General features: G+C 39.3%; 1 protein-coding gene across 1 annotated transcript in view; it reads right to left on the bottom strand.

The window, feature by feature from the left end:
- The window catches only part of FCRL3 (Fc receptor like 3), a 36,905-nt gene that overhangs the window by 6,821 nt on the left and 5,964 nt on the right, over positions 1-24,120 (bottom strand). The window contains 7 exon segments of the mRNA XM_027526014.1: positions 4,445-4,720; positions 5,245-5,383; positions 5,385-5,533; positions 6,361-6,645; positions 6,881-7,120; positions 7,597-7,839; positions 8,916-8,936. Coding sequence (XP_027381815.1) covers positions 4,445-4,720; positions 5,245-5,383; positions 5,385-5,533; positions 6,361-6,645; positions 6,881-7,120; positions 7,597-7,839; positions 8,916-8,936 — 1,353 coding nt within the window.

Here is a 24,120-nt window from a genome sequence, read left to right as displayed (position 1 = left end):
GTATGACCTAAATCAAACCCCTTATGATTATACAGTGGAAGTGAGAAATAGATTCAAGGGATTAGATCTGATAGGGTGCCTGAAGAACTATGGATGGAGGTTTGTGACATTGTACAGGAGACAGGGATCTAAACCATCCCCAAGAGAAAGAAATGCAGAAGGCAAAATGATTGTCTGAGGGGGCCTTACAAATAGCTGAGAAAAGAAGAGAAGCTTTCGCAGAAGAAAAAAGGAAAGATATACCCATCTGAATGTACACTTCCAAAGAATAGCAAGGAGAGATAAGAAAGCCGTTTTCAGTGATCAATGCAAAGAAATAGGGGAAAACAATAGAATGGGAAAGACTAGAGATCTCTTCAAGAAAATTAGAGATACCAAGGTAACATTTCAAGCAAAGACAGGCACAATAAAGGACAGAAATGGTATGGACCTAACAGAAGCAGAAGATATTAAGAAGAGGTGGCAAGAATACACAGAAGAACTGTACAAAAAAGATCTTCACGACCCAAATAACCATGATGGTGTGATCACTCAGAACGATCACACAAGGATTCCAATTTCTCCACATCCTGGCCAATACTTGTTATTTTCTGTTATTTTTTATAGTATCCATCCTAATGAGAATGAGGTGGTATTTCATTGTAGCTTTTTTTGGTCTAAATTTCCCTAATAATGGAAATTATTCCTAGGAAATTCCTTCTCCGAGGATGGAAAGTGACTACTCCCAAATATAATCAGAGTAAGCCTAGGTGTGGAGAAGGCAATGGCACCCCACTCCAGTGCTCTTGCCTGGGAAATCCCATGCACGGAGGAGCCTGGTGGGCTGCAGTTCATGGGGTCGCTGAGTCGAACAGGACTGAGCGACTTCACTTTCACTTTTCACTTTCATGCATTGGAGAAGGAAATGGCAACCCACTCCAATGTTCTTGCCTGGAGAATCCCAGGGACGGGGGAGCCTGATGGGCTGCCGTCTATGGGGTCGCACAGAGTCGGACACGACTGAAGCGGCTTAGCAGCAGTAGCAGCAGCAAGCCTAGGTGTGAGAAAACAAAAACTTATGCCATAGCACCACCTACTGGAAGACAAAAGAAAGGCCTCTAACACTACATCAAATGCACCAGCGGAGGGAAATTCAAGTACCATGAAGAATCACAGTTAATACTGTACCACAAAAAGAAAATGGCAATTTTCCAGAAACCAAACTTACTGTCATAAAATATTATGACCTAACTGAGAAAGAATTCAAAATGGCTGTCATGAAGAAACTCAGCAAGCTGCAAGAAAAATCAGAAAGCCAGACTAAAGAGCTCAGAAATAAAACTAGTAAACAGAAAAAATACCAGAGACATTAAAACTCTTAAAAAGAGCCAAACAAAAATTTTGGAACTTAAGAACTCAGTAAATGTTAAGAATGATGCCTTGGAAAGCTTTGGAAATAGATTAGACTTTATGAAAGAGAGAATTAGCAGTCTTGATGATAGAAATTTAGAAATGCTACAAGTATATGAGGAGAGAGAAGTAAGATAATTTAAAAATGAGGGGATTCTCCAGAAGCTATATGACTCTTTTAGGAAAGGCAACATTAGATAAAGGGGTATCCCAGGAGAAGACAGGGAAAGGGGAAGTCTCTCAGTTATATTTAAACAAATAATAACTGAGAGAGTATATTTAAAGAAATAATAGCTGAGAACTTCCCAAATCTGGGAAAGAAATTGGATATACAAATTCATGAAGCTAACACCTAATTATCTCAATGCAAAAAGACCTTGCACAAGACATATTATATTAAAATCATCAAAAGTCAATGACAAAGAAAGGATTTTTAAGGCAGCCAGGAGGAAAAAAGGATTGTACCTACATGAGAATCCCCGTGAGCCTTTGATCAGGTGTCTCAACAGAAACTCTACAGGACAAGAAGGAATCGAGTGACATTCTCAAAATACTAAAAAATAAAAAGTGTCATTCAAGACTATTTTTTCTAGCAAAGTTATTATTCAGATGTGAAGGAAAAACAAAGATCTTCCAAAACAAATGAAAGCTGAGGAAATTCATCAACACTGGCTCTGCTTACAATAAATGTTTAAAGAAGCTCTCTACTAAAAACAAAAAGGCAAAAATACACAATACTTTGAGGAAAGTTATATATAGAATCAGAAAATTGCAACTCAGAATAGGCTTTAAATACTTTATTATAGCATAAAGGTAAAAGGAGGAAGCAAAAAAAAAAAAAAACAAACTATTGCTACTTCAATTTGGTAGCAATCTCACAGCATAAAAAGAGATAATTTGAGACAACAAAAGCATAAGAGGGGAAGAGGGAAAGAATAAAACTCATATCATTAAATGAAAATAAAATGCTCTCGGCAGTGTGTGCTTCAGTTGTGTCCGACTTTTGTGACTCTATGGACTGTAGCCCACCAAGGCGCCTCTGTCCATGGGATTCTCCAGGCCAGAATACAGAAAATGGACTACTTTATCTATGAGAGCTTTTATGTAGACCTCAAGGTAACCACATAACATAAATCTAAAGCAGAGATACAAAAAAAATAAAAAAGAGGAAATTGAGAAAAATTTCATAGAAAGCCACAAAACCAAGATGACATGCAAAACTTAAGAGGAAAAAAAAGGAGATAGAGCAACCAGAAAATAAAAAGGACAGCACTACAAAATAAAATGGACAGCACTAAAGTTTTCCTTTATCAATAACCACCTTAAATGTAAATGGATTGAATTCACCAATCAAAAGACCTAGAGTGGCGGGACAGAGTACTAGAAGATGATACTCCATGCATATGGCAACCAAATTAAAGTGGGTGTAGCCACACTCATATTAAGTGAAATAAGCCTCAAACCAGGAAAGGTAACAAAGGACAAAAATGGATATTACGTAATGGTAAAAGGGACAATTCACCCAGAAGATAGAACAGTGATAAACACATATGTAGCTAACATAGCAGCACCCAAATATACAAAGCAATTATTAACAGACCTAAAGGGAGAAACGGAGAACAACACAATAATAGTAGGGAACTACAACACCTCACCTACATTAATGAATAGATCATACAGGCAAAAAGTCAACAAGGAAATAGCAGCCTTAAAAGAAACATTAGACCAGGCAGTCTTGATAAATTTATATAGAACATTCCATTCAAATGTAGTACAATACACATACTTAGCTGCTCATGAAAATTTCTCAAGGATTGACCATGTATTGGAACACAAAACAAGTCTCAATGACTTTAAGATTGAAATCATATCAACCATCTTTCTTGATTACAATGGTATGAAATTGGAGATCAACCACAAAAAGAAATCTGGAAAATCACAAATATGTGAAGACTAAACAATTTGCTGAGAAACAACTATTGGGTCAAACAAGACAGCAAAGGATAAATGAAACAATGAAGACAAGTGACAATGAAAATATGACATAAAAAAATCTAACTTTGCACATAAAGGAACTAGGAAAATAACAAATGAAGCCCAGAGTCAGTATGAGGAAAGAAACAATAAAGATGAGAAGATAAATGAAATATATGCTAAAAGCAAAATACAAAAGATTGACAAAAACTAAGACCTACTTCTTTTAAAAGCTAGATAAAAATTGACAAACCTTTTGCTACATTCACTAAGAAAAATGAGACCAAGCTTTGATAAATAAAATCAGAAGCAAAAGAGGAGGTATAACAATGGATGCCCCAAAATACAGAGGATTATATAAGAATATTATGAACAGTTATGTGCCAACAAATTGGGCAACCTAGAATAAATGGACAAATTCTTAGAATCATACAACCTTCCAAGACTGAATCACAAAAAGTGAAATTTGAATGACTAATCACTAGTAAAGAGAAAAACAAGCATCAAAAACTCCCAAGAATAAAAAAGCACAGGATCAGATGACTTCACAGGTCAAATTCTAGCAAATAGTCAAAGGTGATTTAAATCCTATTCTTCTCAAAATAGTTTTTTTAAAAACTGAAGAGAAAGGAATACTTCCTGATATTTTACAAAGCCAGCATTCTGATACCAAAACCAGACAAAGAAAATTATAGACCATTATCTCAGATAACATAGACACAAAAAATCAACAAACTATTAGTAAACCAAACACAACAATACTTTAAAAGGATCATACACTATGATCAAGTGGGACTTATTCCATGTTTGCAAGGATGGTTCAACATTTGCAAATCAGTCAACATGATATGCCATATTAATAAAGTGAAGAAGACAAATCATATGATCATCTCAATAAATGTAGGAAAAACATTAGGAATGGCCTAAGTTCCTGAATGTATAGTCAGAGGAAGGAATCCCAGGACTCTCAGGTAGAGGCAGAAGAACAAGGAGTCTGATGGAATGCCGCACCAGCAGGTGGCCTAAAGGAGAGGACATACTCTGTTCTTGTTTGTAACTGCTGTGGGCATATCCTACTCACCTGTGACACTGAGAATCACCCTGTCACTGCGCTGGACCCCCAGGCTATTGTCAGCCTCACAGGAGTAGTTGCCAGAATGGTCTGCAGTCAGAGAAAATTTGAAGACTGCTCTTCCAGAGGGAACTGAGCTGCTTCCAAGGGTGACATTCTCATGATAGAATCGGTACAAGATAGGGGGAGAGCCCCTTTGGGACTCACAGTGAAGCTCCACCACATCCCCCACCATAGCCTGCATCCTAGGAGATGTGAGGGTGAAGACAGGGCGAGATACTGGAACTGAAAGATACAAAAGAGGTGTCAGAGGACTCTGATGCTGTGCCAGACTCATAACCACACTCAAGAAGCCTGGTGGTGGTTTAGTCGCTAAGTTGTGTCTAACTCTTATGACCCCATGGACTGTAGCCTGACAGGCTCCTTTATCTGTGGGATTTTTTTAGGCAATAATACTGGAGAGCATTGCCAGTTCCTTCTCCAGGGGATCTTCCCAACCCAGGGATCAAACCATGGTCTCCTGCATTGCAGGCAGATTCTTTACCAACTGAGCTACCAGGGAAGCCTAAATATGGATATATCGCTTGAACCATGAAGAGTAATCTTAGATGATTTTGCTTTCATCACTACTACTGTTTTCAGTTTGCTCCATAAGACATGTCTTCAACTTTTGTCATCTTTGCCATTCATTAGCTTCTAAATCTTTACACCTCTATTCCTTTGCCTCCTTCCAAAGAGCTTCATGGCTAATTGACAAGCTAAACCCTGACTTGTGAACTGAGGCTGAATAGAAAGAATCGAGAACTTACTTCTCAGTGTGACTCTGATCAGTTTACTGAGGATGGGACCGTGAATGTTGTCAGCTGCACAGTAGTATCTCCCAGCATCGCTCTCCTTCACAGTGAGTATCTGCAGCACCGCCGACAAGGAACGCTGGGTCTTTCTTCCCCAAACTTCTTACTGTGCCCTCTCTGTGCCAGGAGAATGTGACAGTCCCTGTACCCTTGGCTACTGAGCAGATAAGGAGCAGGTTTTCTCCTTCAGTAAGCTGCCCCTCAGGGGGCTGGATCTCTAGAGTTACATCAGACACAGGGATTCCTGGGAGGACACAAGATGACACATGAAGATTCTCATGGCAGAAACTTCAGGATCAAGGAGAAGGCTGGTTCTGCCATGAATAAGTCAATAGCAGCAGACACAATAAGCAGGGGGCCAAAGTGAGCAACAGGGAATTAAGTGTGTGTGTTATTATAAAGGTAGCAAATACCCCTCCCACCACACACAACAGTTCCCATCCTTGGAGAATGCAGTGACGGGTTCTTGATCTTAAACCTAATATTGATAGCAGTCACATTTTATGGACACCTATACTTAAGGAATCTTTGTTGCACCAATGACCACAAAATGAGTAGTCTTACTTCTGTTCAAAAGAAACAGAACCCTGAGAATATTACTTCTATCCTAAAATTCAAACCCCTCTCCTATCCTTCAAGACTCTTCTCCATTCTCACCCCCATCTTCCCATGTATTTTTCTGATTACACCAGTTCATGTTTAATTTCCTCTTTTATTTTGGAATATGTTTAGATCAACAAATGGAAGAAGCATAGGGACCTCTAAAGACTGCATGTGGTCATCTGTGCTTCTAACTATCTGTGGCTCTTGAGAGAACATATGCTGTATGGCTCTGTCACCCCCAAAGGGCTGGGGACCCAGCAATTGATCAACAATTGCTATTAACTGAGTTAGATGGAAGAGAATGTTCTAGGGACATTAGGCCAGTGTTGAACCTGAAGTGAGAAGGATATCAGGATAGCAGAAACCTCCTCTTGGTTATGTTCACTGTCCCAGGGAGCAGGAAATGTCATTGCTCTGCTTTCATCTCCCCAGCTCTGACTCTGGAAGAGCAACTCCATAAATACTCACTCTGCACATATAACTGGGATCTCAAGCTTCTTTTTCTGATAGGTGGAGTCACTGACTCTGCCTGGCACCAGTAAGACTCTGCATCTTCACTCCACACAGTGGGTAATTTGAGCTCTGGAGAGCTGCTCCAGCATTTCCCCAAAGCCTTGTCTTCTCTGAAGAAGCAGAATTGAAGCTGAATGTGTGACCTCTGTGGAGGGAGCCACGTCTCACATTTCAGGGTCACCGGGCTTCCCTCTGTGGGTGAGGAGGGGCTGGCTATCAGCATAGGAGGGGAAAACAGCTCTAGAGAGAAGAACAAACACAGTTCTCAGGGTAGCGCAGCTCAGGGATCCTGGAAAGACGCATATGAGCACTCAGCATCAGCCAGTAGAACACAAGGACCCAAGCAGGTGGAATCACCTCCCATCTCCCTCCTAGGACAGGAAGCACTTCATGAAATCCCCGATGAGCCACTCCCTAAATCGTCACACACCATTTCTCTGCTGAGTCCTATTACCCACAGAAGGGCAGCTGTTACCTTGAACTTGAATCATTAGATGTTTTGAAATTTCTTTATTCCATGTCCAAAAGCCTCTCACAAGAGCAGTACAATGATATTTGTCATTGTTCATGGAGACTGACTGTAGAGTGAAGTTTGATTGAATTTGTATTTCATTTCTGTAAAATCTTTTTTCTTTTGCTTCTTCTCTTGCCTGGCATCTGAGAACAACCTCATCTCCTTCAAAGACAGAGTGTGGAGCCTGAAGGATCAGCTTGTCTGCAAAGAGTAGAGAAATGCACTCAGTGTATTCCCTGATGCTTCTTTCTTCAAACTCTCATTTCTGCGCATGAAGAAAGAGCTATGATCCTGTACACCTGAAAATACCCTCCATCAACATTTCTACATGGTCCCCAAACCCAGTTCTCCCTTATCCTAGGATAATGAACTCATTTCCAGAAAATGTCCTTAGGCAATCCCCATGTATATGGTTAAAAGAGGAATTTTATACCTCATCTTTCTTCTGACTTGAATCTGTTTTACCTGGTGATTTCTGACTTATACTTCTCTGTATGGAAAAGATGGACAAGACAGCATTCTGTCGCTGCCCTATCTCCTTATTTCCCCCCTGGGGTCAGTACATCAAATATCCTCATGCCTATTTACAATCTTATCTCAGCTCCCATCAGTTCCCCAGCCCTTAGACATACTGCCCAGGGGTTTAGTTTCAGAGACCACCCCCTTTCCTTTCTCACCAAATGAAAAATCCACATGTACGGGGTCACTGAGAGAAGATCTTTGGGTCTTGCATTTGTAATATCCAGTCTTGTGTATTTGGATCTCTTCAGACTTTTTATTCAACAAATTCTCATTATAATACCAATATATGTCTCCTTGAGCTGGAGAAAGGGAATCCCTGCACGTGAGAGTCACTTCATCTTTGTGGAAGTTTGTGGACCATGGAGGGTTGAGGAGAAGGAAAGCTTTTGGAGTTACTCCTGAAGACGAAATAGGGAAGACAAAGGCAGGTGAAGGTGAATGGGAAGTGGGTGGAACATAGGGAAAGGCCCAGCTGCAACTATGAGTTTTTCTGGACTAATTCCTATTAGGGACAGGATTGGAAATGGAGCAATACCTCCATATTAACTTGGAGAAAAATACCTCATACAGAATCTGTTCTTTTTTTTTTTTTTTTTTTTGCCTAGTGGTGATGGGGGTATAGGTTCCTGGAATGGGCTCAGAAAAGTTCAGGAGATATAATTTATAGATGGATGAAGACTGAGCTATATTTGAGGGCCTGTAAGTGGGCTGATTCTGAAAGCTCTTGTCCTACACATTCTTGTCAAGGGAAAAGTGAGCCTGGGATGTATATACCTCAGAAGCAGTTTCTAGACTGAAAAACCAGTTCCTCCTTGGTTGTTAATATTTAATGAGCAAGATTTTTTTCACTTACAATTCTTTTAAACCTTGCTTAATTTTAGATTCTATGGGGAGGGCAATGTTTTTCAACTCTCCACCTAAGGTGAACATAATCAGCAATTGATACACGACACATGAAAAAAGATTAAACAAAGGGGCATGGACTGCTTGCATAATCATATATGTGTATATAATTGCAAATGACCAACGGGACCATAAATTGAAACAGTTCAGTGACATGAGTTTCTTTTGGAGATATATAAAGATTTGGCCATAGCATTTCCCTCTGTGAACAGGAGCTATTTCTGTGTTCTTTGATTGTGGCACCGGCTTGGACATACAGAGGGCGGGGTCTTAGGGAATACAGGAGATTAAATCCGAGGATCTTTAAACATCAGTTTCCTGCCTCTGTCATTCCTTCTGCAAACATTTTCTTCCCTTCTACACTATGGCATTCAGTAATAGGGAAAGAACTGAAGCCAGGAGAGATCAGAGGAGGGTTTGCTCACCCACTATCGCAACAGGTGTGACCTCAGAGTAGCAACACCACTGATGCTGGCGCATTACCACAGGCCTCATTTATGGGGACAGGTAGTGCTGGCTGGGAGGACCAATGCCCAGAGACCGGGAGGAACAGAGAAAAGGGAAAACTGACCTGATTGATCTCTTCCAGGAGCTGTGAGGGAGCCAAGATTTAAAGATTAGCACAGAGCACAATTTTTCAAATCTTTTCACTTAGACAATCTGAGAAATGTTCCAATAACACAGCCACCACCACTCTTTTAGTTTTTCCTTCCCATTTCTTTGCCCCCATTCTATGATTCCCATAGTCCTCAAACAAACAAAAAAAGAATAGCCTGTAATTTGCTTTATAAATATGAATGACTTGTATCCACAACCTTGGCTCATCTCTTAGCAGCTTCATAGTTCATTCCTTCCCTCTCTTCTCTAGCCTGAACTCAGCAATGTAGAGAAGGGCTTGTAGAAATGATTTATTCTCCTCTCATTTCTTGGACATTGTTCCTCCTCCTTTTTTGATCTCTGGTTAAATTATGGCATCAAGTCTCAAGAAGGGAACCATATTTCTTAGTAGATCTTCCCTTACGCACCTAAATTTTGAAAATAATTATTTATGTGAGGGATATAGGGAGGGTTTGACAGAAAGAAACATCCAAACTTCCTACAAAATGAAAAAAAAAATTGGTTGAGGAACCAAGGATAATATAATTGATTTGCCATGCTGGTTGTATGCAGAGTCTTTTAGTTCTCCTGCAACCCAACTCTGCTCATTTTCCATCTCTTGTGTAAAGAAAAAAATGTTGCCTGCCATTCCAGTTTGTACAAGGATCAAGCTATTAGCCACCACAATTGCCCACAGTGTACTCTGCAGGAAGTTCAGGATAAAGAAAGACAGGAGACATTCTGTGCTTTGGATATATTGGCTCCTTAGATAGGATGCATATCTAAGGGAAATTTTCAAGTGACCCCAGATTCTTAAGTCTTCCCATACAGAGGAAAGCACTAAAATCATTGAGATTTCTCTTCCATGTGATTAGCAGTAAGCTTTTGATGGTTGACTACATGTTTTTCCCACCAAAAAAGTTCATGTGTATGTTCTGGCTCCTGCCTTACTTCTTCAGACCAGTTCCTTGGAGCTGAGAGGCTGTCTTTTGGACTATAGTCCTCAGTAAGGTTGCAAATAAAACTTGACTCAAATTTTACATTGTGAGCTTCTCTTTCATTCAATGGTATTGGTGATCACAAAGGGATCCAGAGCAGACTTCATTCCTTTGCCTTAACTCTACAAAGATCCGGAGCCCTGATACCAGCAAGGACTCTTGTGACCATTCTTCTCCTCTGCGAACTTAGACAAACTTGGATGAGTCCCTCCTGGCTCTCGGATCTCCCAATTATTGGTTGATGGTCCTGAGTTTTATTCTTTGATATATGACAGGGATCTAGCCTCTGCCTCCCCCAACCCCAGTTTAAAGGTACTGGGAGAGCCTGGTTGAAAGACACTGAGCGTTCTAGACTGGGTGAAATGAGGGGCATCAGAAAGTCAGCCCCCAACTAACACTCCAGCCTTGTTTATGTCCCTATGGAATTTATTCTTATAGGTACTTGCTTAATTGGAAATCAAAGGAAATCTTGTCCTAAAGTGGCCAAGATAGGCTTATTTTGACATTTCAAGACTGATTAGAAGAAAGTCAGCCTGATAAAACATGTTTTCAAAATTCTGACCTTAAAGGTTGTAATAAAGCCCTTCCAGGAGGAACTTGAATTTCTCTCCTTGTGCCTTTGAGAAGTAAATGTTATATCTGGACTTCTGAGGCATTTTATTCCGTGTTTTGAGGGAGAAGTCTCTGTCATGGGAAGGTACACATATGGTGTACATTTGGCAGGCAATTGAATCAACTGGGATTTCAAGCAGTCATTTTGTCTGGCTATGCCAGCTCTTGGGAAAATTTGTTATAAACAATACTAGCCCACATGAAAAGATGCTCAACATCACTCATTATCAGAGAAATGCAAATCAAAACCACAGTGAGGTACCATTTCACACCAGTCAGAATGGCTGCTATCCAAAAGTCTACAAACAATAAATGCTGGAAAGAGTGCGGAGAAAAGGGAACCCTCTTACACTGTTGGTGGGAATGCAAACTAGTACAGCCACTATGGAGAACAGTGTGGAGATTCCTTTAAAAACTGGAAATAGAACTGCCACACAACTGAGCAATCCCACTGCTAGGCATACACACCAAGGAAACCAGAATTGAAAGAGACACATGTACCCCAATGTTCATCACAGCACTGTTTACAATAGCCAGGACATGGAAGCAACCTAGATGTCTATCAGCAGACAAATGGATAAGAAAGCTGTGGTACATATACACGATGGAATATTACTCAGCTATTTAAAATAATGCATTTGAATCAGTTGTAATGAGGTGGATGAAACTGGAGCCTATTATACAGAGCAAGGTAAGTCAGAAAGAAAAACACCAATACAGTATATTAACGCATATATACGGAATTTAGAAAGATGGTAACGATCACCCCATATGCAAGACAGCAAAAGAGACACAGATGTAAAGAACAGACTTTTAGACTCTGTGGGAGAAGGCAAGGGTGGGGTGATTTGAGAGAATAGCAATGAAATATATATAGCATGTGTATTATCATATGTAAAATAGACTGCCAGTCCAGGTTTGATACATGAGACAGGGTGCTCAGGGCTGGTGCACTGGGATGACCCTGAGGGATGGGATGGGGAGAGAGGTGGGAGGGAGGGTACAGGAACACATGTACACTCGTGGCTGATTCATGTGAATGTATGGCAAAAACCACCACAATATTGTAAAGTAATTAGCCTCCAATTAAAAGAAAGAAAAAACAAAGAATCCTAGCCCATAAAGGGCCTTTGTCATTTCAATCTTTGCTGTGTCTACCCGTGCAACAAAGGCATTAATTTCTTAGGCTGTTTGGGGGAATAAACTTTCTGTATCTTATGAAAGCTGCATCCTTTGCATTCTCTTCTGAGAATGCCTCTTGTGTCTTATGGGTTTGAGTCAGTATTTAGATACTATTCAGGGCTTCTCCGGTGGCTCTAGTGGTAAAGAACCAACCTACCAATGCAGGACACGTAAGAGATGAGGATTCAATTCCTAGGTTGGGAAGATTCCCCTGGAGGAGGGCATGGCAACCCACTCCAGTATTCTTGCCTGAAAAATCCCATGGACAGAGACGACTGGTGGGCTACAGTCCAGAGGGTCACAAACAGTCAGACACAACTGAAGCAACTCAGCATGCTCACAAGATACTATTCATCAACGACCAGACAATGGATTCTTATTTAAAGAATTTAAGGAGAAACTTCTAAACTGGTAAATTTTTAGAGAGCTCTGAAATTAAAGAGCTATTCTATTGTTGCCTATGAAAAATACTACACATATGTAACAGCTAATCTTAAAAACTCCCTTAGTTTAGAGGAACAAACAAAAACTGTTTGGGGAAGCTTTATTTGTGGTCTCAGCTTCCCTTCAGTGAGCCTTAAAGATGCTAACAAAAAATTAGCTTAATTAATGTAAGTTAGGTAGATTAACAGAGAAATAAGAAACTGAGGGGAAAGTCAAGAGACTTCTAACAAGGTGGAAATTTTAAAAGGGCTTATCTCAACAGGATGGAAATCTTTAGATGGTTATTAGGAAATGAGATAAATAAAATAGATGCTGATGGGATTAAAACAAAGGTTTTGAGTTAACACTACCTGAGGTTGGATAGACCAAAGGGACACCCCAGTTGGTCCCTGCAACAGTGTAATTCACTCTACTTATCCCTGTTTTGAAACAAAATTTAAAGGCTGGAAGAAAATTACACTGAGATACCTGACTAGCATTTACTTGGGACAACAGTGAGATCAATTAATCAAGTTAAAACTGACAAAAGGGCCTGTGTCCCTGGGCTTGACCCCTCACTGGGGACCCAAAAACCTTTTACACACAAATGGATTAAATGGCCAGGGTGATAAAAAGGAAAGTTTCAGGACTCCTTTTAAGACCAAAACTTGTTGATGGGGTCCTGATGGAGGGAGGGTAAAGTTAAAGGTATAAGAGTTATACAACTGAAATGAAATCTTATAAAAACTGGAGTATTTGCATGAGCTTTCAATGAGATGGTTGCATCTCTTTCACCTAATTGTACTGTGGGATAGACATTACATCTCTGAGCAATGCTTCCCTTGCCTTGTATTATAAGATGGAGCATATACATCTGCCCCTCGGGCAGTATTAGTTAAACATACTAAAAGAAACCAATAGAGTTACCTGAGCCCACACAGTATAAAGTAAAAACTGGGGCTAATATTCAGTGACTAATAAAAGCAATAATTTTTTTATTTCTCTAGGATAGATTGCTATGTTTAACTTGTCAACTCATAAAGAGTGTCCTTATTGAATATCTTGTATACACTTTTGAAGACATAATAAATTGAATCTTAAAGTTCTAGAATATAGAACTCTTGACTTCCAGTTTAGCTGAATATCATCTTGTTGATATATTAAAAAAAAGTAAATTAAAGAAAATATAGCTGGATATAGCTGGGCAAATCAACTTTTTAAAATCATTTGGGCAAAAAAAATAAAAATAAAATCATTTAGGCAGCAGACCAGTTCTTTGGGGAATTAAAAGCAACTGTCTTTGTCCCTCAAATGGCTACAAATCAGAAAATACAATTCAACAGTGACCTGAGACTGAGCCTAATTAAATCAATCAGGTTGAATCTGAAGCTGAAGAGGGGAAAAAAGGAAAAAAGAGACCTTTTAAGACTCAAACTGCTGGCACTCTTGCCTCCTGAGATGGCCCACACTCTGTAGAGTGTCTTTCTTTCAGGACTGCCTTCCTTGCCTTTTCAGATGGACTGTGTTCTGTCTGTGGAATATGTGTCTCTCTAAATAAATCCACTTTTTACCTGTCTAAAACAAAAACAAACAAAATAACTCAAGCTGCTGGAAAGTTTCTCTCACCCAAAATCTAATTAATGGCCTTCTTAAGGATTTATCAAGGACAGATACAAATCTCAAAGGCTTTTCCACAAATAGTAAAAAGCCTTCATCATCTGAGCAAAAAATTTTTACAACAATTGTTATTTATAAATTGGTACATTTGTATTGTAATACCTCATGACAAAGTTTTAAAATGAAGCTATGCAATCTCAGTTATGTCTTTACACATCTGTGAGCATGTCTGGTTAGAAATGGACATGCAACAACAGACTGGTTCCAAATCGGGTGTACATCAAGGCTGTATATTGTCACCCTGCTTATTTAACTTGTATGCAGAACGCATCATATGAAATGCCAGGCTGGATGAAGCACAGGATGGAATCAAGATTGCTGGGAGAAATATCAATAACCTCAGATACTCAGATGACACCACCCTTACGGCAGAAAATGAAGAACTAAAGAGCCTCTTGGGGAAAGTGAAAGAGAAGAGTGGAAAAAAAAAAAAAAACATTCAGAAAACTAAGATCGTGGCATCTGGTCCCATCATTTCATGGCAAATAGATGGGAAACAATAGAAACAGTGAGAGACTTTATTTTGGGGGGCTCCAAAATCACTGTAGATGGTAACTGCAGCCATGAAATTAAAAAACTCTTGCTCCCTGGAAGTAAAGCTATGGTCAACCTAGACAGAGTATTAGAAAGCAGAGACATTTCTTTACCAACAAAGGTCACTCTAGTCAAAGTTATGGTTTTTCCAGTAGTTGTGTATGGGTGTGAGAGTTGGAGTATAAAGAAAGCTGAGCACTGAAGAATTGATGCTTTTGAACTATAGTGTTGGAGAAGACGCTTGAGAGTCCCTTCAACTGCAAGGAGATCCAACCAGTCCATCCTAAAGGGAATCAGTCCTGAATATTCATTGGAATGACTGATGTTGAAGCTGAAGCTCCAATATTTTGGCTACCTGATATGAAGAACTGACTCCCTGGAAAAGACCCTGATGTTGCAAAAGATTGAAGGCCGGAGGAGAAGGGGACAACAGAGGATGAGACGATTGAATGGCATCACCGACTTGATGGACATGAGTTTGAGAAAGCTCCGGGAGTTGGTGATGGTCAGCGGAGCCTGGCGTGCAGCAGTCCATGGGGTCGCAAAGAGTCAGACACAACTGAACAACTGAACTGAATTAAGTATGTTATACAGATGATGTATCTTTACCTTCAGATAATATTATCAAAATTAAATTTATAACAAATCTCTATCTAATAGACTTAAAAGTAGATACTTACAAATTAAATATTTTTAAATGTTTTAGAAACTTACCCAAGTGAATTTAAAATTCACACAATCTGGGAAATATTTGATATTAAATTAATATTTGGTATTATATTCAAGTTTGTTTAATTAATACAGATATGTCTTACTTTTATTACACTTAGGTTTACTAAAATTCAAATAAGATCATATTATCTCTGTTATAAAATTTATCAGCAAGAAAAATAGCTTGGGATGATGGGTGACTTGGTCTCATGTCTCATAAAGTTTTCATGGGTAAGCTAAATAGAACTGTTGAAAACAGATTAATTTAATATTTACAAATGGGGTAAGAACTTTGAGGTGAACACTTAAGAAATAATTGTGTTTTATGGTACATCTACTTGAAAATATTTTTTCCAGATTTTTGATTTCTTAAAACTTTAGAATTTTTCTAAGTGAATTAAAATGAGGAAAATTTATTAAATATCAGATCATTTGCAAATAAAATAATGAAATATTAATTACTAAATATAGGCTTCATTTTACAGAGAAACTAAAGATACTTGGAACTATTAATAAAAATTTTGGTGCCACACTAAAAAATATCCTATAAAAAACACAAATTTTTAGGAATCATAAATAATATTTATGTTTTCCAATCTACAGAATGCTAATGTAAGAGACAGTTCATCATTTCTTACTTCTTAGTGTCTACTAGAAATTAAGGTACTTAAAAGTTAAGAATTCTAATTTATATATAATCTAAAGTACTAAAATTATTAAAGGCAATATCTTTGTGTAAAAGGAAAAGGATTAAAGAATGGACATTCATTTTGTTATGGGAAAAAACAGTCATTTTATTCCAGAGAGAAAGAAAGAAAGAAAGAAAAATCCCTGGGCAAAATCTGAAAGCAAAAAAGAAAGTTATAGAAGGTTTGTGGGAAACGAGCTTCAAAGAGTTTTGTGCATGGTCAGGACTGGCTAAGATTAAAATAAAATTTGAGTAAATAAATTTAAATATTAAAAGTGAGCTGGTACAAAGCTAGAATTTTTTTTTTATGTTCAGAGAACAGTTTTTTTTGGAATATTGATCTGCTTTTGTTAATGGATTGTAAAGTTTCTTTACCTTCTAAGTAATTTGTTGTAACTTTCTGTCTGTATATGCCTTTAAAATCTTTTATTATCACTTTAGTTGGGTGAATAAGAATTGTTTCACAGTGACCTATGGTTCTACTTAACCAAATATTTTAAAAACCTTTTAATATCTTTGATGAACTTCTCAAGTCAAATTCCACATGAAGTTCTTTAGACTTCTAGCTAACTTTGAGATGTTTCAAAGTAAAGAGAGGTATTAAACTAATTAGGTTTGTTGGGTATGTTAAATTATTAATACATGGGAAATATTGTCAAATCAATTCAGTTCAGTTCAGTCGCTCAGTCGTGTCCGACTCTTTGCGACCCCATGAATCGCAGCGCTAGGCCTCCCTGTCTATCACCAACTCCCGGAGTTTACGCAAACTCATGTCCATTGAGTCAGTGATGCCAACCAGCCGTCTCATCCTCTGTCGTCCCCTTCTCCTCCTGCCCCCAATCCCTCCCAGCATCAGGGTCTTTTCCAAATAAGTGGTGATAAAACTTCTTAGGTTTTATTATATGGATATATGTCATTAACATAGAGATTCCAAAAATTCTATGAAATTTCTAAAAATTTGATATATCCTGGTATAATGTTATTAGTCATCATTCTATTATCTCAAAATATTGTATGTCGCAAAATATTGTATATTCTTTGTCAGTTACATTGCAATCCGATATTTAACCATGCCATTTAAAATCTGTTGCCTCTTATAGACAGTCATTGTTTTACTCTGATGGTTTTACAAAATGAAGATCTTTAAGAAGATTCACAAAAAGGACTTTTTAACAAACAAGTTTTCTGAGACTTTTAGATCATACCACTGAACTGGGTAAGAAATTACAAAACAAACAAAAAAAATGATAATTTCATCCAGATCAATAAGAATCAATTTATGGGACTGAAATAGCTAATATGCTGCTGTTGCTGCTAAGTCGCTTCAGTCGTGTCCGACTCTGTGCGACCCCAGAGACGGCAGCCCACCAGGCTCCCCCGTCCCTGGGATTCTCCAGGCAAGAACACTGGAGTGGGTTGCCATTTCCTTCTCCAATGCTTGAAAGTGAAAAGTGATAGTGAAGTCGCTCAGTCGCGTTCGACTCTTAGTGACCCCATGGACTGCAGCACACCAGGCTCCTCCGTCCATTGGACTTTCCAGGCAAGAGTACTGGAGTGGGTTGCCATTTCCTTCTCCAATGCATGAAAGTGAAAAGTGAAAGTGAAGTCGCTCAGTCCTGTTCGACTCTTAGCGACCCCATGGACTGCAGCCCACAGGGATCGAACCTGCACCCCTTGCATTAGAAGTGTTGACTTCTAACCACTGGACTGCCAGGTAAGTCCCTATAATTTATATCTTTTTCTGAAGTATTGCTGACTTTTAATCCTTAGTTTTCTAGAAAACCTTTCCTTTAACACTATGACTTACAACCAATTGATAATGTATACCTTTGTAAACAAATATGAAACATTAATCTTTTTCTCTCTACCTGATCCTCCAGAATTTGGCTTTTCCAGCTGGGCCCCCTCTGGACTTTATGGCTTATTGTGATTCAGGTTATACCTCGTTATACAAATCATTTTAATCTGTTCTCTCTTTGTTGTTTTCAAACTACAAAGAGATGCTTTGTATCTCTTTCTGTTCTAGTCTGACCCTGTTAATGTTCCTAGCACTATTACTTATATTCTGTCTATTTTGTAAAATTGTTGTCTCTTGAATTACCTACCTAATGTGTGTAATGAAGCCTCCAACAAAATTAATGATGGCTAAAAGTCTTGAAGCAATGATTACACATATAACTCTATACAGAATAATTGTAATCGTGCAACTCTAGACATGGGAAAAAGTAACAAGAGAAAAACATTTCCTGGATCATAATAGATTAGTAAAATAGATGATCCAGAGAACTATAAGTTACTAACAGGGCCTAATCCAGATATAGTACATGAATGCCCTATCATGGAGATCTTTGCCTTAATTAGGAATAAGTATTCTTAGCACCATGGGATAAATCTATCATGAAATGCCTCCCAAACCTTGGTCAAATTTATGACCAACAAAGAGCACTGTAAGGAAAAAACTGTTGCTTGCTATTCCAGTTCTACAAGGATCAAGCCATTAGCTGCTGCGGTTGCCCACTGGCAGTAGGCTCCGAGGACAATTCAGGATGAAAAAAAAAAAAAAAAAACAGAGAACATTCTGTGCTTTAGATTTACTCATCCTTAGATAGTTAAGATGCATACTAAGAAAAAACAAATTCAAATGACTCGGCTTTTTCATCTTCCCATACATCGAAAAGCATTTAAATTGCTAACTTGAGATTCCTGTTCTTTGTGATTAGCAGTGATCTTTTGATGCTTGACTACATGTTTTTCCCAGAAAAAAGTTGATATATATCCTGGCTTCTGCCTTACTTCTTCAGAGCAGTTCCTCAGATCTATCTGAGAGGCTGCCTTCTGGTTGATGGTCCTCAGTAAGGTTCCCGAATAAACCTTAATTCACATTTACATTGTACATTTTTCTTTTGCTTGACACTTGCTATATGTCTCTGAACCCTGAGTGGGAGCAAAGGCAGAAGCTCCTTGGTTTTTCCCTGGCTGGTATTAGGAACAGAGGCCACTGTCCAGTCTAACCCATCTACTCACGCAGGATCAGCAGCAGCAGAAGCCACAGAAGCATGGGGAACTGGCGTGGCTGAGGGCAGGGCAAATCTGTCTCACCAAAGCTGGGCTTATTTCCCATCCACAAAGAAGACAGAAGGGAGGTACTCAGAGGAGATCTGCAAGAATCAGAAAAGGGGAAGTGAAAGAATCATATTTCACCTTGGGTTTTGAAAAATTAACACAGCTACCTTTTAAAATGTTGTTTGTATTTCAACCCCGGCAGCTGTGCATTTTCAGATGTTGACAGTCATCTTTCAACAGCTCAGCTCTTAGGAGAATTGTCTCCAAGGTTGTGCTGGGTTCTTTGGTCATGCTATGGATTTGCTAGTATTTAAATAACTTTTTTTTTCCATTTTTTAAAATGGAAAACCCTTCATTACCTTGAATTCATACAACTTTTGGTTCTGTATGAGGCTCCTAATATAGATTGTGATGTCCCACTATGATTTGTAGTGTGACTCACAAAGAATCAAAGTGTCAAAGCAGACATGAAAATCTTTTGACCTAATACACATTGGCATGAAGTTTTTGAAGAGGACTTTTTTTTAAATTCACAGACTAGCTAAAGGGTCTGTCCCTAAATTCCTCCTAGATCTAGGCAAATTAGGAGGTAAATGAACACGCATTAAATAAGAAACTGTTTTGTGCCCACCTCAGCCTATAACTGGGCTTCCCAGGTGGCACTGGTGGTAAAAAAACACGCCTGCCAATGCAAGAGACATAAGAGACACAGGTTGAGTCCCTCTGTCAGGAAGATCTCCTGGAGGAGGGCATGATAACCCACTCCATGGAGTGTCGAATCCCATGGACAGAGGAGCCTGATGGCTGCAGTCCATGGGGTCTCAAAGGGTCAGACACAACTGAAGGGACTTAGCACATGCACACTCAGCCTATATAACCAGTGGTGTGGCTGCGCAGAAACTTGTGGTTCTGATTATGATCTCAAGACACCCTGTCGACTTAAAAAGAAAAAAAGCACAGTATGAAAATTGAGTTCAGCTTTACTGGGGGGCAAAATAAGGACTGCAGCCCAGGAGTCAGCATGTCAGATAGCTCTGAGAAACTTCTCCAAAGAGGCAGTGGGGAAAGGTCAGTATATATGTGATTTTGGTGAAGGGGGGATATCTACAATCAAGCATATATTTTCACAGAAGGTTTCTACTAGTCACGTGAAGCTTTCTGCTGGTCATAAGGAATAGTCATCGCCATGTGCTTTTCTAGATGTGAGCAGATACAAGAATTAGGCTCATAAAATCGGCTCTTGAAAATACCTATCTGAAGACCTGTCCGGCCAGTCCCACCCGCATTGAGCACAGAGTGCCTCATTTCTGATCTCCACCCTGAACTCCTTTCAGAGGGTGTTGAAAATTGGCAGCTGCAGCAGCACACGATTTGATCCTCGTAGAGGTAGATGGCAAGTGCAAGTTTGTAGTTGACAACCCTCAGCAACAAGCACGAAGAAAGTTTGAAAAAGAAAAGTTTATTACTCACAGAATCCGGGAAAGCAATATGGCTCGCCTGAGGCTACACTATGAGGTCAAAGGCCTGGGGTTCTGCTTTTATTGACCGGAGGAGGGGGGGGAGGGGAGGGTGGAGCACAAGAAGAGAGAGCGGGGTGGGGGGCGGGAGAGGGGGAACCAAGCCCAGATTGTCAGTTATGAAAATCAATCAATGTCTCTAAAACTAGGAAGTCTGGGATTGGGGGATGGGCTTTCATGCTGCCTTCTTATCCAGTGGCTGGAAACATGTTTATTCAAAGCAGTTCTTAGAAGTGGATGCCTCAGCAAACAAAGCTTACGTTAGGCTTCTGCCTTACAAAGGAAAGACCAGGTGTTAGGCCTCATTCTGCAAAACTTCTGTTTTTAAAGCCAGAGCCCTAACCTTTCAATTGAAGAGGTCTCAGCTGCTTATTTCCTATCTCAGGCCTCTGTACCCTTTTTCCACAGCATTTATCATAATTTGTAATTGTTTCCTCTGTTTTCTTGCTTGCTTTTATGTCTTTTCCTGAGCTAACATTTAAAGGCCCATGCTTATCTTACCCAACATTGTATCCCCTGTGCCTCTACCAATTCTCTCTTGCAGGGAGGCATTTAATAATTATTATTTAAAGAAACTATGAAAAACTCTAGACCAGGATTTCTTGACATTTATTTCATTAGCACATCCCAAAGGGTCTATTTAGATTTTTTTTTTCCCCTAACCACCTCCCTACTGTATGAAGCAATAGCACAGATATGCTGTATATCTTTATGTATTTATTATATACGCTTTATATATAAAAAATAAGATTTTTTTTTCACCTCTACAAGGACCAATTTTTGCTGCCTTGAGGTTGATATCACCTCTGCTGGGAAAGTATGCTCTACACATAGAGACAGATGGTTCTCAGTAGGATAGAAAGTTATGGCCATTCAAAGACATTTTTATCTTAGAGAAATCTCTGATCAAGTTTCCCTTCTTTGAGGAGGTCATCCTGAGGCTACAAGGGAAAGAAGTTCTCTTTAAACAAATGTCTTTCTATGCTTTCCCCCCATGACAGTTACCAAATTTTGTTTTTCTGTATGTATTTATGTGATTGCATTGTTGAGGCAGTCCAAGTGCAGGTTGGAAAAGAATTTCCAGCCACAGAGTACTGCAGAAAGGAGTCAGTTTATTAAGAATAAAGAGCAGAGATAAAGTTGGGCACTGTGAGCACAGGGGGCCGACCTCCTGAAAGACCAGGGAGAGCAGACAGTTTTTATGGGTTAATAGCTAATTCTTATGGCCTCAAGTAAAAGAAAATTCCTGCTGGAAGGTTGGCATTACGTGATTGGTTGGGAGACTATAGGGTGTTTCCTGGAGTGGACATCTTTGCCTAACTAGGAGTCAGGAAGCTTGCTACTGATAATCAAGAGCTTTTGGGAACAGTTACAGTGGGTCTCAGCCAGCTTCAGAGATGACCTTGGGTTCTGCTTCTGTGGCCTTGCAAGACATCTCACCTGTAGCCTGGGGCAGGACTCAAGATGTATGATGTTCCTTTCTCTCCTTAAACTATAGTATCACAGGAGCTGAAAAGAGTCTGGTGTGTTCTCCATCATGCTTGCTTTATTTTCTTCTTCCCTTCTCTTCTTTCCTCCTTCCTGTCTTCCTCCCTTCCTTTCTTTTTCTATTATAGAAGAAACACGTTACATGATGTCTATCTTCTTAATGAATTTTTAATTATATGACACATTGTTTTTGACAATGGATGCAACAGTTATGCAGCAGGGCTCTAGAGCTTGGTCACTGGTAATAATTTTTGGCTAGTAGATATTAGTGAGGATCAGTATGGTATATCATTTGAAGAAATTCTTTAGATTCTTGGACTTACAACTAATATACTACAAAGAGATATACTTATGCTGAAAATGCTAAAAACACACCTTTATGAAAGTGTTGGTTAATAAAAGGTGCCTACTTTTATACTTCTAGTAAGCAGGTCAAGAAGCAACAGTTAGAACCTGGAACACTGGACTGGTTCCAAACAAAGAAAGGAGTATGTCAAGGCTGTTTATTTTCATCCTGCTTATTTAACTTATATGCAGAGTACATCATCTGAAATGCTGGGCTTGGTGAATCACAAGCTGGAATCAAGATTGCTGAGAGAAATATCAATAACCTCAGATATGCAGATGACACCACCCTTATGACAGAAAGCAAAGAGGAACTAAAGAGCCTCTTGATGAGTGTGAAAGAGGAGAGTAAAAAAGCTGGCTTAAAACTCAACATTCAAAAAATGAAGATCATGCCATCTGGCCCCATCACTTCATGGCAAACAGATGGGGAAACAATGGAAACAGTGACAGACTTTATTTTCTTGGGCTCCAAAATCATTGCAAATGGTGACTGCAGCCATGAAATTAAAAGATGCTTGATCCTTGAGAGAAAAGCTATGACCAACCTAGACAGCATGTGAAAAAGCAAAGACATTACTTTGCCGACAAAGGTCCATCTAGTCAAAGCTATGGTTTTTCCAGTAGTCATGTATGGATGTGAGAGTTGGATCACAAAGAAAGCCGAGTGCTGAAGAATTGATGTTTTTGAAGAAGACTCTCAAGAGTCCCTTGGATTGCAAGGAAATGAAACCAGTCCATCCTAAAGGAAATCAGTCCTGAATATTCATTGGAAGGACTGATGCTGAAGCTGAAACTCCAATACTTTGGCCACCTGACGCGGAGAACTGACTCATTAGAAAAGACCCTGATGCTGGGAAAGATTGAAGGCAAGAGGAGTAGGGGATGACGGAGGATGAGATGATTGGATGGCATTACTGACTCAATGGACATGAGTTTGAGCAAGCTCCAGGAGTTGGTGATGGATAGGGAAGCCTGGTGTGCTGCAGTCCTTGGGGTCACAAAGAGTCATACACAACTGCATGACTCAGCTGTGAGGTTGGGAGGCATGGACTGGAATTCATGTTGGTGAGTGTGTGGAAATGTTTAAAATATGGATGTAATATAAAAAAGAATAAAATACTGCCATTTGCAGTGACATGGATGGATCTGGAGAATACTACACTTAGTGAAATGTCTGACCAAGACAAATTATATCACTTATACATCTAATCTAAAAAATAATACAAAGTAATCTATACCAAACAAGAAAGAGAGGGAGGGAAGGATAAACTAGGAGTATGGGATTAACATATACAAACTATTATATATGAAATAGTTAAGCAATGAGTTTACTGTATAATATGGAAATTATATTCAATATCTGGTAATAATTTATAATGGAATATAATCTGCAAAACAAAGACAAATCACTGTGTAGTACACCTGAAATTAATGCAATATTGTAAACCAACTATACTTCAATTTAAAATATACATATGGTTCTAAAATTTTTGACAGTTCCTTTATTTAGAAGTGGAGTCTATACTCCCTCTCTTTGCATCCAGACAAGTTTGTTGGACACTGTTGTTGTTATTGTTTAGTCAGTAAGTTGTGTCCGATTCTTTCAACCCCATGGACTGCAGCCCACCAGACTCCTCTGTCCATGGTATTTTCCAGGCAAGAAGACTGTAGTGGGTTGCCATTTTGTTCTCCAGGGGATATTCCTGACCCAGGGATTGAACCCATGTCTCCTGCATTGGCAGGCAGATTTTTTACCACTGAGCCACCTGGGAAGCCCTTGTTGGGTACTGTGCTCAACTGCCCAGTCATATCTGACTCTTTTTGACTCCATAGACTGTGGTCTGCCAGGCTCCTCTGTCCATGGGATTTTTCAGGCAAGAATACTGGTGTGGGTTTCCATGTCCTCCTCCAGGGGATCCTCCCCACCCAGAGATCAAA

Source organism: Bos indicus x Bos taurus, chromosome 3 (assembly GCF_003369695.1).
Source record: "Bos indicus x Bos taurus breed Angus x Brahman F1 hybrid chromosome 3, Bos_hybrid_MaternalHap_v2.0, whole genome shotgun sequence".
In the NCBI taxonomy this organism is placed as follows: domain Eukaryota; kingdom Metazoa; phylum Chordata; class Mammalia; order Artiodactyla; family Bovidae; genus Bos; species Bos indicus x Bos taurus.
The sequence above is the reverse complement of the archived record's forward strand: the minus strand, read 5'-3'. Positions and strand labels throughout refer to the sequence as shown.